General features: G+C 30.9%; 1 protein-coding gene across 1 annotated transcript in view; it reads right to left on the reverse strand.

The window, feature by feature from the left end:
* Positions 1 to 16,021, reverse strand: part of LOC143067338 (uncharacterized) — a 52,507-nt gene that overhangs the window by 10,200 nt on the left and 26,286 nt on the right. Inside the window, exons 2-4 of the mRNA XM_076240510.1 lie at positions 3,452 to 3,612; positions 2,563 to 2,708; positions 953 to 1,080 (exon numbers count right to left, since the gene is read on the reverse strand). Coding sequence (XP_076096625.1) covers positions 953 to 1,080; positions 2,563 to 2,708; positions 3,452 to 3,612 — 435 coding nt within the window. The remainder of the gene's footprint in view (positions 1 to 952; positions 1,081 to 2,562; positions 2,709 to 3,451; positions 3,613 to 16,021) is intronic.

Here is a 16,021-nt window from a genome sequence, read left to right on the forward strand (position 1 = left end):
TGCTTCGTTTTTCAAATCGGTGATTAGATAATGTAATGTGTGTGAAACTATTTTTTCCTTTAAAGCTAATGCTAAAAATATTGTATTGAGAAGGTTTTATTTCAGAGTTGTCAAGTTTATACTGTTTTACTTTGAATTACGTTCTTCGTATAAAAATACAAAAATTACTTTCACAAAAATATAGGTTGGTAAAAAGACCAGGTTTACTGGATCGACGAGTAGACAAGATTGACAGAGTCGATAAGTTGACAGGTTGACACAATCAACATGTTTGACTTGATCATCAGGTTTTCGTGAAAGCCAGGTTAAAATGGACGATAGGTTGATATTGTTGACAGTTTTACACCACTAGTATTAACAAGTTCATTATGACTTTTGGAACAGCAGTTTACTACTGTTGCCTTTTTGTATTTGGTGGATAGGTTGTTCTTGTTGGAAAGGTCGTTATGTTTGACAATCGAAATTCGCACAAAAACGACAGCTGTGATATATGCGCAGTCAAATTGAATAAAACGCATATTCATTTGTGATAATCAGTCACTGACCGTACATCGCATTGTTTATGACGATGACAAACAATGTCGGTAGAGTTTTCTTTATGACGCGGAATTTGCTCCAAATTAAAATTTTTCTTCTTTACTTCAAACAGTTGTAGGAGTTGCATTATATAAAGAATAAATAAAATTTTGTACAAGGCTGAGAAACAGTTTTTTCCGAGCATTAGTCTTTCCTGTTTTGAGCTGTGTACAAATAAAATTTATATTATAAGACCATGTATGGTTATTCTAAATATATGTATATACTACTTGATTCAAACACGCTTTGACATAAAACTTTGTATCTTATAAAAAAAAAATGATGTCGCAACCAAGATCGACAAACAAGTAAAGTTTATTTAACTGACAATTACATAGAACATGTGTCATTCAGTGAAAGTATAAAGTTATCTTACTTGTTAGGTCGTAACCTGTATCATTGGTATAATATACCACTTCAGTATTGTTTGAAGGTTTTAAAATACCAAAATACAAGTATCTGCCAGTAGGATCGGCTAATTTATATTCAAAACCATCCGCAGTGCTGAAAGAAAACAGGAATTGAAACCCCATATACTGAGTAACTTTGCATTAGAAATTTTGATATTAATATGAATTATTTTACCTTTCATCACTGTCAAATTATCACAAACACTAATATAAGATGAAAATTTTTGCGGTAATCAAAAGTCAAAACAGAATATTCATGTTACATGTATAAGAAAAAAAGTATTTCAGAAATTCGAAAACAATAATACTTTCTAAAACAAACAAAAATGTTCCGATATAACAAAATACATTGTAATAATGCAACTGCTTTAATCAATATTCTTCGCATATATTAAAACTTGTATAACATTTCCGCGCAAAAAAAAAAACATTTTTGCTCCGCTTTTGAATGCACTTTGCTTACATTATTTCGCAGTAAAACTCGGGTAAATATAGGTAGATTATATATATGCATTATGAAAAAGTTTTATGAAAAGAAACAAATATAATGATGCTGAAATGTCGTCTCAAAACGATATCCTTCCAATGAAAGGGCTTCCGCGTATTCTATAAGGTATTCTTAACGCGTCTCTTGATTAGATTTAAAAATCAAGAAATTAAGAGTTTGCATCCATACTAAGAAATTAATAGTTGATATAGCGAATTCAAGTTACACTTATAGATACAATTTTACTTATTTCTAAGATGATGCTTTACTGCAGCTGTCAATGCATCCTTGGTATGTATTGATTTAATGTTATTTGAAAGGAAATTCCAATATTTATTTATATTAGAAAAAAAAAATGACAATATTAACTTTAAAAAACATAATTCCTGTTTAAGTTGATGTTCAGTTTGAACTTTTTGGAGTGATTTAACATTATGGGGTTATATTCCCATTTCCATAAATTTTCCACGTTCTCTCATATTGTTTTAAATTACGGGTAAGGTGAATAATTCCATTTTCTTCTATCGCTAGTATCAGGGGTAGTAATTCCGAAGAATTCGCTTATTTGCTTGGGAAATGAACATTCATATAATTAGGAGATAACTTTATTATATTTTAAGCTTTGCTTTCGTAAAACGTAGATTTTACTGTCGCAAATTGAGTTGACATAGTGGAGCAAAGAAACTAACCAAATCACAGCAAACATGAAAACAGATAAAAAGACGGTCTACATAGACTGTGTAGCACAAACCAACATTTTTTCTACGCATAATTTCAATATTAACACTCGTGTTTGCATTGAGATCATTAACGCTAAGTTTATATTGATAAAAAAGACTGCTGCACATCTATTCATATACATATAATGCAAAGCTGTCTGTATTCATATCACATACTATACATATGTTTGTTTTGGAATTATATACTGTACACCTGTTTGCATCGAGATCATATTCTGCCCACCTTGTTGCATGGGGATTATAATGTTTGTTTCTACTCATATTTGTTTTGTGTTAGGGTCATATAGTGTACACCTGTTTAAATTAAGATTTGATATATAATGGTATTTTTCCCCAAATGAATACATACTGAACTGATGATACATGCGGAGATGGAAAGGATCCTGGTGTTTCGTATATGGAACCACCTTCTAAAGTCTTCTCCAATGTTACATTTGTCCAATATTTTGTCATTTTCTTCAATGTTCCATCTGCTGTGTTCATTTTCAAATATAACTGAAATGAAACTTTTGTCTGTATTTGCATGTATTTTAAGTATCACAACCTCATAGCCAATATTGAATGCTCTGTGGTCGGGTTGTTGTCTCTTTGACACATTCCCCATTTCAATTCTCAATTTTAATTTTATATATATTATGAGAAAAGTTTGCATCCATAATTAATGACATTAATCAAGACACATTTCAAAACTTCAAAACCTAATCACCTGGCAAAATCAAATGACAAAACACATCAAACGAATGGACAACAACTGTCATATTTCTGACTTGGTACAGGCATTTTCAAATGTAGAAAATGGTGGATTGAACCTGGTTTTATAGCTCTAAACCTCTCACTTCTACGATAGTCTCATCAAATTCCGTTATATTTACAACGATGCGTGAACAAAACAGACACAACAAATAAAATAGTCCAAATAAGGGTACAGCAGTCATCACTGTGTTACAATCTTAAAACAAACAATTTTACAAAAGAGCACAACGCATCTATCAAATTAAAAACACATTCATTGCTTGGCGAGTCTGACGACAGAAAATTTATACGTCACAAAGAAAAACATTTTGTCGTTCAATGTTTACACAAAACAATTTAAAATTTCACATATGGAATGTTGGCATACAGGGTTCAAAAATCAAAAGTATGTAAAAATGTTGTACTGTATATTATTTAAAGATAGTACTTACATATATTGAATCCAATTGAAATCAAAATAATTCAGTAAATAAAAATATTATTACCAGATAAGGGCAGCTGATATCTAGTCGAAATCTATCAATGATATCACTGCGGATAAAATCATCATTTACAGTTCCACAAGAAACATTTGACAAATGCCATAGGTTGAATAATCCAATTCGTGTTCCGTTGGAGATGGCTAGTAGTGTTCTAACATACTGGGCTGAAATGTATACTTGCATATTTTTATATTGCCAAAAAAAAACCATTCACATAACTATTTCAATCTATAGACTAGTATGTAAGGCAATGAACATGGTTTTGATTTATGTGTGTATTATGAACTCCAGAACTTGTGAGTGAGGACAAGTGGCTTGATAGACTTTAGAAAGTAGAAAAGTCCAAGACATAATAGCATACAGAAATAACCATTTGTTTGTATTTAATGCATACAAAAAGGCGAAAAGTATGAAAGGGATATTAGAACTGACAAAGTCTAAAATATCCACAAGGAGTATGTATGCAAAATAAATCTATATATAAAGATCAAAATAAATACATATAATTTTCTTATTACTTGTCCAAATGTTAAAATAATTTACTTTATTTGGGTTAATGAAGTTTTTGTCTAATATCTCAAAAACTTATCAGCAAGTCTGAGTATATCGTCAATGAAGTTGTCATGGACAATCCACTTTGAACGTATTACTCCTTATATATCAGTTGCTCATATTTTGAAAGCTAAAAGAATCATTCGGGCTCGTGGATCTGAACACCCCTTTTTGTTCGGAGGTCTTTTAATATCAATATTATCTTATCATTGAGCTTTTACTATTACTAAAACATACGAGATGGCATTAATACAAATTCATGACACAAAATAACAAAATAATTTCACGTTTCCTATATACACGAAATTTGACATTTTACCGGCAATACAATAACGTAAATGCCATAGCTTATTTACTTTGCAATAACTTACAAGTACGAAAAAGAAGTTTATTCTGTCTATATTTTGTTTATGCAAAACTTTGAAAGTGGATTATGCATTCGTTCTAAAATGAAATTTTAAACCAGATAAAAGTTTAAAGATGACATAATTCGACAACCGCAATTTTTAAATCTCTTTGACGTCGGTAAAAGATAATCAATCAACACTTGCATAGTAACTTTTAAGTCAATTGTTTTCTCTAAAAGAGCGTGCGATATCATATTAGGGAAATTGATTGTCAACGCATAACAAAAACACAAATAATGAAGTTAAAGTATTCAATATAAATCAAGACACAAAGGTCATTTCGAATTAGTATTTCGAATTATTTTTTTTAGGCGTTAAGAACCTGTGGTGACCTGACAGTTTAAATGTCTATAATAAGTACGTCATGAGCAGTCGGCATTACAGACGAACCTTCACCTAATCTGTCCCAGTCAATGAATGGCCGTAGTTACACTGTTATGAATTTATTCTATTACCGGGTCAATGTCTATCTCATTTGGAATTTACGGAAACTCATTATTATTGCCTTTGAAAGGTATTTGTTTCAAATTTGAACTTGTTTTGGTAAGTACCCTTATAAAGTAATACAAATAGAGAGAAACACTTTGAACAATACGATTGTCAAGGTATAAAAGTAAGTTTAGGCATAATTCGTGAATCAGCCCCTCATAAGAGTAATTGCTTTTGAATTATGTTGTTTTCCCTTTTGCATTTTTGCGGAAATAGTAGTGATTATAATATTTTTGTTGGCAAACTGCACACACATAATAAAATCTTCAAATAAGACAAAAGGATTTATCATAAAAAATAAAGAGGTATGGTATGATTGCTAATGAGATAAATATCATCAACGTTCAAATAAAGTAGATGTAAGCAATTATAGGCAACCGTACGGCCCATAAAAATACGGTTGTAAATGGATTAGATACAAAAAATATAAAACAATTCGTTTTATAAAAACTAACGTTCTAATTTATAAAAAAAAAACAGTTTACGAAATACCCATATGAAAAGAAAAAAAGACTTTTAAACTGTAAACCATTTAAGTGATCATCATTCAATACAATACTTATAACAAACGACCGCTGACATATAGCATTTCATGCTGGAATAATATGACTGTGGTTTAATTACTCAAACTTAAAATGTCAGTTCATTTATTTGATGGATCAGAATTATTGTCACATTTACCAATTGTGTCATCAGTGACGCTCTGAAAGAAAATTAGAAAGTATAAAATTGAAGAGCGTTGAGGACCATAAACAACTATTTCGTAGTTTTAGTTAGCTATATGAAACCATGTTTTACCCACATTTTCTATCGTAAATGCAAACATGTAACAAGTCAGAAATGTACCAGTTGTTGTCCGACGATTTCGTTGATTGATATAGTTAAATGTTTGATTTTTGTCAGGGTTCTGGACTTTCCCTTTTAGAATTTATTATGATATGTGTACATGTGTCGATACTGTTTTGTTTAATGTACGTCCTTGTGTGCATGGCTATATTTTTAAATGTTTATCAGATGTCCAAAATACTATTTCACGACTTTGCAAGTAAATAAATTGTTCGTTACCAAAGTGAGTCAGTTATTTAAAAAACAGTAAGGAATCAGTATATAGTTGAGAATGGATTGTTATAACTTTCCTAATATTTCCTTGGAACAATGATAACTCAAAGTTTTTAATATTTTGTTTAAACAACTTCGTGTAATTGACTGAATTATTTGTTGTTATTTTCTTTTTAACATATGTAGTGCCAATGAGACAAATCTCCAACCAAGTCACAATTTGTAAAATTAAACCATTTAAGGCTCACAACGAACATCAAGCTATAATCGTCTCAAAATGACTATTGTAAAACCATTTAAACGGGAAAAGCAACGGTATAATCTATATTAAAAACGAGAAACATTTATATTCATATATGGTTTGGTAACAAATTCATACTTCATTAAAGAAAAGTAATCATTTCGTTAATATTCGAGAATTTTTTTCTTTCTTTTTTTTTTTTTTTTTTTGGTTGAAAATCAGCAAAGCGGTTCACCTTTCTTAAATAAAATGTTCATAGAATACAAAGGCATTTTAAGTGATTATCAATCTGGAATATGATAAGAATGCTACATTGTATCATACAAGTGATAACGTGTGCATTTTGTCAGTTTAAGTTTTTCAAATATGGGCGCTAAGTAATCCGGTTGACTCTCTATGAAACTTTAAAATGTGTCGAGATCGTTTGTCTATATGCAACAGCTGATTAACTTAAAACAGACGCGAACTGAATACAATTAGAGAAAACATATCTAATTTACTGTTCTTAAAGCGGGTATATAAAGCAATTGCAATTACCTTAAACAAAATTGGATAACAAAACACAAAAAAGGTAGCATAGAACACCAATAAAACACTTGAGAAAGCGAAAAGGACAGATAAGTCTACCCAAAAGTACATTCACCACCAAAAACTGAGCAACAAGAAGCCATCAACAATCTTTTATTTATCATAGGTGTTGGGGAATTGTTAGCAGAACAATGCTCTAGTTGTGACAGTATATATTCTACGAAAAAAGTAAAATCACAAAAATACTGAACTCCGAGGACAATTCAATCGGAAAGTCCCTAATCACATGGCAAAATCAAATGGCAAAATACATGAAACAAATGGACAACTAAAATATAAAAAACAAACATATAATTTTATGCTGCTTTTCATCTTTGTTTAAACTTTTCCTTTCTCTTTAGGAAAGAGTTTGTTGCTTTTCGGAAACCCTCTATCAATCTTTTTTATGCCTGATCGTACAGCATCATATATTATTGTTTGATCTATAAATGTCAGCATATAATACACGGGTTTCCATTTTTGAAGGTGGTACAACGATTTGTAGTGGTTGAATAATTGTCTCATTGACAACATTTCCTCATGTTGTTTCATATGCACAAAACAATTCGTCCCTAAACTTCGTCGTCTGAATCCCGTAGTGATACATGTCCACATGTTTAAAATGAAGACTTTTTTTTATATCTCTCTATAAGATTATAAATCAAGATTTCTAAAAACATTATGGTAATTCTCATATTGAAATATAGGGACAAATATCTAATACAGCATTGTTTAGAGTGGAATTTTCTATTTCCAGGGGATACTTTTATTATCTTGTATATTGAAAAGAACCTATCAAACAAAGAGTTACTCCACATGTACAAACTGATGTACGTCAATTTGATTCCAAGTGCAATGGTCAATCTACAAATACAACTTTTATGCGGAATTCTTTTAGTTTTTGTCAGTCCTACACTATTATATTTCTACACCCCATTGGATTATAACAGCTTATTCATCCTATATTAATTTCTGAGAAAGATATTTCTAAACTGTAGTATATACACATTAACAAGGAGACAAGTATCCTCCAAAGTTCAAATGATACATCTCTATAGTTGTGGTTTATGGTTTGCATTTTCCAGAAAAGAAATCATTGATATCAAGATGGTAGACAATATTTTATTTGGTGAGCACTTTAAAATCCAATATAATTGATATCAGAATAATACTGATTCTTTGATCTGAAATATAGATTTCTAGTCTAGACATATTCACCAACGAATAGTATTCCGTGAACACAGCATCAATTGATTTCTTCAGTAATCATATTTTGTAACTATCATACTGATGTTAAATGGAATTTAAACAATATCATATCAAATTAATTAAATGTTATCACGTAAACGTCAATGAAAGCAAGCTTATGTCATAATTTACCACAAAAAGATATCTGAAAAGTAACTTAATGAGTCTGAACGTTTCGAGATTCAGACGTTTCAAACGATGTAAAAATCAAAATGACTTTTGACACTTAAATGTGTTTACTAGTGTATGGAATATGTGTGTCATAAAGTACGGTTATGTTTCGATAGTCCAATCCTCTTTTCATTACTTCAATCCTGTTCCCTTTTCACGAATGTGACCTTCCGAATTAGACTTTTTATCTTCTTTTTTTTTGACATTTTTACCGATTGTGTCTGTTTGTTTTGTTCACGCATCATTATCAATATTATTAAATTTGACGCGACTGTCGTACAAGTTCGAGGTTTAGCGCTGTAAAACCAGGTTCAATTCACCATTTTCTACATTTGAAAATGCCTGTACCAAGTCAGGAATATGTTTACCCTTAGGAATAGATATCCTTTTATAATTAGCTGTATTTGGAAAAACTGTTAGGTATTAGGGTCCTCAATCCTCTTCACTTTCATAATTTATAATGCCTTTTTATTTTTACAGATTTGATTGTAGATACTAAGTCTTTTGTAGACGAAACAAGAAATACTTTATGCCATAGAGCTATTTTTTATCAAGTTATTTGTTAAGGTTCCCTTTCGATATCATCTCCTATTTTATTGAGTTTGGGACAGAACAATAGTATGTCTCTTCATTTCAAAATAACTGCTCAGATTTCAATTTCGAAATGTGACAAGTGCTATTCTCATTGACTCGTTGCAACATTTGAACACTTGCTATGGACACATAGTTGGTATAATCGGTATCATATTGAATAGATAAATTATCAAAATATACTCCAGATTCACTTTTTTGTTTATTCTACTCAATACCAACCTATCGAGTAAACTGTAATTATAGAGTGAAATTTGAAACTTGGCTGATGTTTTCCTGTCTATAATGTAAAATATATTCAATAATTGTCAACTATTGTCTATTCCCGTTAGAATTCTTCGATTGAATGATAATTGTTGATATTTACCCATGTTTTTGAATAAATATAATAAAGGTATTTTAAAACTATAATACAATAAAAGTGCATCAGCTACTGGTAATTGGCATATTCAGTAAACAGACAATAAGTTATCATAGTTGTTAATATTGTTTTGCCGTGACCTGTAGATCATTATAGAAAACTTGTGTTTTATAACTGTCATAATGTACATTTAAGTTCAAGTAAAATCAAATTTATTTAGTTTTTTGGGTATAACTCAGCTTTTGTTTCCTTAAAACACTTAGTTATCAATATTTAAATCGTAGAACAATTATGATGTTCACACGAAACCGACTCAATTATTTGGTAATATCCACCCGATTAGCTCGAAGCACACAAAGAAATAACAAAAAGACTGAAGACACTGAGTACCTACTTGCAGTTACTGTTACAAAGTTCAAACCCAATGACAATTTATAAATTAATCATGTATTCCAGTACTTAAATATCAATCAGTTCACATCTAATTGATCGTACAATTTCTAATGGACCGTATTGCTTTATGTGACGTTTAAAATGATTTTGAATAAATGCAATAGTTTTATTTGCTTGTTTTTCTATGTGCCTTTTCCATTTTATTGTTGAAAAAGTACCGAAATCATAAAATACCTGAAATTCAACGCGTTTGATAATTACCGTACCAGGAACGGCTCAATCATGAACAATATTACTAAAAGCTATACAATTAATTTCAATAAATATTTGAATAATATCTAAAATAAATCATTGTCAAATATTTACATTATATTGAAATGCAGATGTCACCAAATACAATTGTATTTACACATATGATCTTGTATGCAATTGTTTCTCAATTTATAAACAACCCAGTCGTCAGCACTTCGATGTTGACATGAATATCAATTATATGGTTATTTTATTTTAATTGACTATTTGCAAAAGTATGAATTATTTGAAATACTAAGGATTTTCTTATCCCAGGCATAGATTACCTTAGCCGTATTTGGAAATTACTTTTTTGGATTTTGGGTTCCTTATATTCTTCAACTTTATATTTGTTTGTCTATCTAACTTTTTTTATCTGAGCGTCACTGATAATTCTTATGTAGACGAAACGCGCGTATGATTTATCGATTGAAAAGCCAGGAGTCGGTTTCACGAAAAAAAAAACTGAGGAAAGAGATCGGTCGTAAGTATACTGTTCATGACTTAGATCAACCTTAGTCTAAGTTTTTTTGTGAAACCGGCTCCTGGTACCTAACTATTATTGCGTTTCGGCAGTTGGTCGTTAAATAAAATACAGCTATGCAATGATTATTTGCAATATCTTCTTGATTTCAAGCTCGTGGAAGTAATTTGTAAATTTACTTTCAACAAGGTATTAAATAAAACTTGAAATCAACATCAAGTTAAGAAAATCTGCATTACTTCTTATCGCTAAATTTCCTGATTTCAGTAGATTAATTTTTTATTTGATGTAAAAAAAAAGATGTGGTATGATTGCCAATGAGACAACTATCCACCAAAGACCAAAATGACACAGACATTAACAACTATAGGTCACCGTACGGCCTTCAACAATGAGCAAAGCTCATACCGCATAGTCAGCTATAAAAGGCCCCGATAAGACAATGTAAAAAAATTCAAACGAGAAAATAACGGCCTTATTTATGTAAAAAAAAAAAATAACGAAAAACAAATATGTCACACACAAACAAACGACAACCACTGAATTACAGGCTCCTGACTTGGGACAGGCACATACATAAATAATGTAGCGGGGTTAAACATGTAACTATCTTTTTTTTTCTTAGTTCATTTTTTCATATTCAACCTATTTATTAGGATTTCAAGATATATATTGTGCATTATTACTAAACTTAAGAAATAAATTGCTAACACTTAATAGTATGACTTAACCTTTTCATATTATGTAAACATGAAAACTTGAGAACGAAGCTGATTCCATGCATGCATGGACGAATATGTATGTTAGAATCTGGTCAACATTTTCAATTTTCATTTTTAAAATCCTCCCTGAATCCAAGCAGTTTTGTGGTCATTGATGATAATAACCAAACGATAAAGTTTATTTGATGTCAAATGTCTTCTCAAATAGCTTACATTAATAGTCATATCGATGGCCAGTTACACGGTTGTAAAAAGGCGGTTTTGACTCAAGAACTTACTAATGTTATTGGTTACCACATCAGGGTGTGCAGTATTTTATTGCAAATCACACATCATATATCCATACAACCCTTGCAAAAGTCTGCTGACGACGAGCATATTTAGGGGAAAAATCAGGTGCCACTGGCGAGTCTTTGGAGCCTTTACGGAAAGCCAGTATGGTACGCTCTGGAAAGACCTTTAACAGTTTAGGATGAGTTTTGATTTCTGTAAATGTTTTGCGGATAAAATGTGATGATTCGTCAAACTAAAGATAAAAGTGAGCACAAACGTAACTTTTTTGTTCGCCCATCAATTTTTATAGTGTAAACGTCAATCTCGGCTGATTGTTTAGAGGGAAACCTGCATCAATATATTTTTTCTGTTGTCCAATTTTAATAGATAGCGAAATTCTGGTGATCGGTTTTTCACAGTATCAGTATTCGAAACTTAGGACAGTATGTTATTATTATGGCCTGGCTGTATGAAAAGCTCGTGGTGCAGAAGAGAAATATATAAGGGTCTGTCTGTGGGCTTGCGATATATATTTATATTTGATTCAATCCTTAACAATTGCAGCAGTGTCAATTAATGTGATCTTAGAGGCAGAGATCTTCCTTTAATATGCGGTCATAGGATTTCAAATGTCGACTGGCATGACATTTAAGAAGACCATAAAAAAAAAAATTTGAATCTAAATCAACAATCTTTCAAAAATCTTTCGAGAAATTGTGAATAAAACACGTTTGCTACGGAAGAAGACGTATGAACAGAAATGCTTCAGTTGTGTTAATCCGCTTATAATAAAATAGATATTTTGAAAGGATTGTCGGGATTAAAAGAAATATAGTGATAGTTAATTGAAAATATTATAGCGTGAACCTTATGCGAACAATATATCTCTAGCATTTGTTTTTTGTTTTTGTTTTTGTTTTATTTAATAAAAAATCCAGTAAAGTATGAGTATGTTTAGTTCTTATATTTTCATAATTGCACTGAAATATTTAAAGACGTTAATTGAATTGAATAATGTCTCCTTAACAAAATACATCTATTATATATTCAGCAATTATTTAGTCTACGGCATGTCAACACAGAAGTAATTCTTGGAATGCCGTTGGTTATTGCTTTGTTTTTCATTTATTTTAAACATATTTTATTTGCAAAAGTAGCAATAGGGATCGGACACAAGTTATAACAACATTAGTGACGTCCTCTACCTAATAACATTCTAAACTTTTCTAATTCGGTTCCATAAATATATCATCTGTTTTTCATTAATCACATAAGCAAATAATCAGGCCTTAGACTTGTCATTTGTTTTATTTTTGGAGGATAATGGCCTCGCTAGAAATCATACCAAGTCTCCTAATGTTATTTTTAAGCCAGAGTGTTTTCAAATCATATGAAATGTCTTGTTGTGGATATTTTTTTCTTACACTGTCTCGAAAAATGTTCTTTTTGGTCATGCTTTTGCTTTTATCACTCTATAAATATTTATTTTGGTATCATGGTTATATATCATAGTGTAGTTGCACATCCTATGGGAACGTACTGTGCACCTCTCCTTGCTGATTACTTCCTATTTTCATAAGATTCGGAGTTCCATCAGACACTTGTCAAAATAAGAATATCAAAGAAGCCAGATCAATCAATTTCAAATTTAGATATGCTGATGATGCTCTTTTCATTAACCATTCCAAACTTTTCTGATTCGGTTCCATAAATATATCATCTAGAACTAGAACTTAAAGAAACAAAAGACACGGCTTCCTTCGTCTCATTTTTGTTTATTTTTTACAAATTTGACTTAAGCGATCATCTCAGAACCAGAATCAGTATCAATTTCCCCCACCATTGAAACAATACATTTCTGTATATTTTGCAGCTGCTAACACGACTTTATTAAACTTCACCAGTGTCTGAGCAAAGAGTTGATGAACCAGGATTACGTCAAGAACGTTTTTTTTTTTTCTTAAAACAAAGTTCAACGGAAAAAAAACCAAGATCTTTTCTATAAGCCATTTCATTTTTCTTTGTTGACATATATGAATGTTTTATAGTGATTAAGATTATAACACAACGTTGCCTGCTGAATCCTTTTTTTTTTTTTGACATTTTTGCTTATTATATCTGTTTGTTATGTTCTTGCGTTGTAGTCAATATAAAGGAATTTTATACGACTGTCATACAGGTGAGAGATTAAGCTAGCTATAAAACCAGGAATAATCCACCATTTTGTACATAGGGACATACCTGCACCAAGTCAGGAATAATAGGACAGTTGTTTTCCATTCGTTTGATGTGTCTAAATTTGGTTTTTGACAATTGATATTATTTTTAATTTTCCATGGAGTGTTTTTGCTATCTTACTTTTTGCTATGTTCACGCTTTATTTAAATACCAAATGCTGATCTGAGCGTCACTGATGAATCTTATGTAGACGAAACGCGTATCAAATTATAAGCCTGGTACCAGTTATAAAAGAGAGACGAAAGATACCTGAGGGAGAGTCAACCTCATAAATCGAAAAGAAACTAACAACGTCATGGCTAAAAATAAAAAGACAAACAGACAAATAATAGTACAAAAGACACAACATAGAAAACAACTAAAGACTAAGCAACACGAACCCCACCAAAAACTGGGGGTGATCTCAGGTGCTCCGGAAGGGAAAGCAGATCCTGCTCCACATGTGGCATCCGTCGCGTTGCTTATATTATTACAAATCCGGTAAATAGTCTTTCGATAACTTGCTATAGATAATTAAGTATAAAACAAAACAGCGATTAAAATGCTGCATCATTCATAAAACATTAAATGGGTCACATAATATTCGAAAACATTCAAGAAGTAGAAATAAAGTCAAAATGTTGTCAAGAACAGTTTTGATAAATTATGGTGTGAGGTTTTGCTAGCTATAAAACAAGGTTAAATACACCATTTTAAACAAATGGATTCCTTGTACCAAGTCAGGAATATGACAGTTGTTTTGAACTTATAGAAATCATTCATCTTTTTATAATTTTCAATGTGTTTCATGTAAACTTGCTGAGTCGAGCTAGTTTTCTGTTTTGATAACCTTTTCTTCACGTTGTTTAAGGTTATAATAGAGTTAAGCGACCTAGAATATGTTGAACACCTAACCATTAATCTGTCCAAGGCCAAGAACCTATTATTTAGAGGTTTCTGTTTGTTGATGTCTGCACAACATCCAGTTAGTGACTTTCGCATTTGAATTGTGTCACATTTTGTCATTTTGGAGCCTTTTATGGTTTTATAAGGTATATAGTTCGCTTATTGTTAACACTTAAATGGTGACCTATAGATGCATCCAAATCTTTTTGTTTCTGTTCGATGGTTTGTCTAATTGGCAATTATACCACAACTGCTTATTTCTTTATTAATCTTTGTTTTTTTTTTCAAGCTTACTGCTGTGTAAAAATTAAATATATTTTGTTAGATGTCTACAAGGGAAAACAGTTATTGATAGCTGCATTTTTAAACAGTTATAACATATCGTGTACGCCTTCATTACCGAGCCTTAATACAAATAGTTTACACTTCCGTATTATTTTGATCATTCCAGTCTAATTTTCTACTGATCATCTGAGTGTCTAATTGCAATTATAACGTGCAACTCACATTTTGTTAATGATACTATAACAAACATTAAATAGTTAATTAATCAACGCCTTGGTCGAAATTAAATGTCCAGTCATCCATGAATATTATAGATTAATTAATGTTAAGTAAGTTAAGAATCTCTCTTAATTAGTTTGAATTCCCTTTGCAACCTTGGTTCATCAATTATTTGTTAAAGTACTTTCTTCAATTCCAATGACTTTACGAGACTCAAATAAATAGTTTTAATTGTGTTATTTTTTTTCAATTCATTAGCAGTTTCATCAATTTGAATTTTCCCCTCGGATTGAATAATTTCAAAAGCATGTATCCATTGTTATGATAATAAGGTTGGTTATATTCTTTGATTTATTTTTATTCGTTCAATACACGAACATTGAATACTTTGAATTATTTATGGTGCTGTAAAGAAACTAAGACACGAAGACTAGAAAGAGTAATCATTACCAACTATTATACTTCCGGTTTTTTATAAACTTTGAGATTTTGCACGAATTTGACATTTACATCATTTGCATTGTTACTGTTCTTGATAACCATGCTTTAAAATATAGAGCAACGCGATTCCATAGAAACAGGTCATGTATTACAAATTTGAGTAATGCGTAACCTGGAAAATTCTTATAAAACAAATTTTACAAGCAAACATAATTATCTTTTAATTAAACCAAACTACTATGTGAAGCATACATTTTTTTTTATCGATAAACAACTATCTACATCAATAGTTCTTTTTCAAACTGTTCATTTAGGGAAATACTGAGAGAATTTATAAAAATATCTAGTGGTCTTTTACATTAACTTACAAGGATAAGGCTGACTTCATGCAGGAACTTCTTAGGAAGAAAGATAAGACGTTAGCAATATCCTTTAACTCTACTTTCCGCTATATAGATGCTGTTCTTTCACTAAATAATTCAAAATTTGGTGACTATGTGGAACGCATCTATCCAATCGAGCTAGAGATAAAGGATACTACAGATACAGTTAAGTCGGCCTCATATCTTGACTTACATCTAGAAATTGACAATGAAGGTCGGTCTACCAATTGATACGATATTCCCGTGCTTGCATTTCCTATCATGATTTTCTTG

Source organism: Mytilus galloprovincialis, chromosome 3 (assembly GCF_965363235.1).
Source record: "Mytilus galloprovincialis chromosome 3, xbMytGall1.hap1.1, whole genome shotgun sequence".
Taxonomy (NCBI): Eukaryota; Metazoa; Mollusca; class Bivalvia; order Mytilida; family Mytilidae; genus Mytilus; species Mytilus galloprovincialis.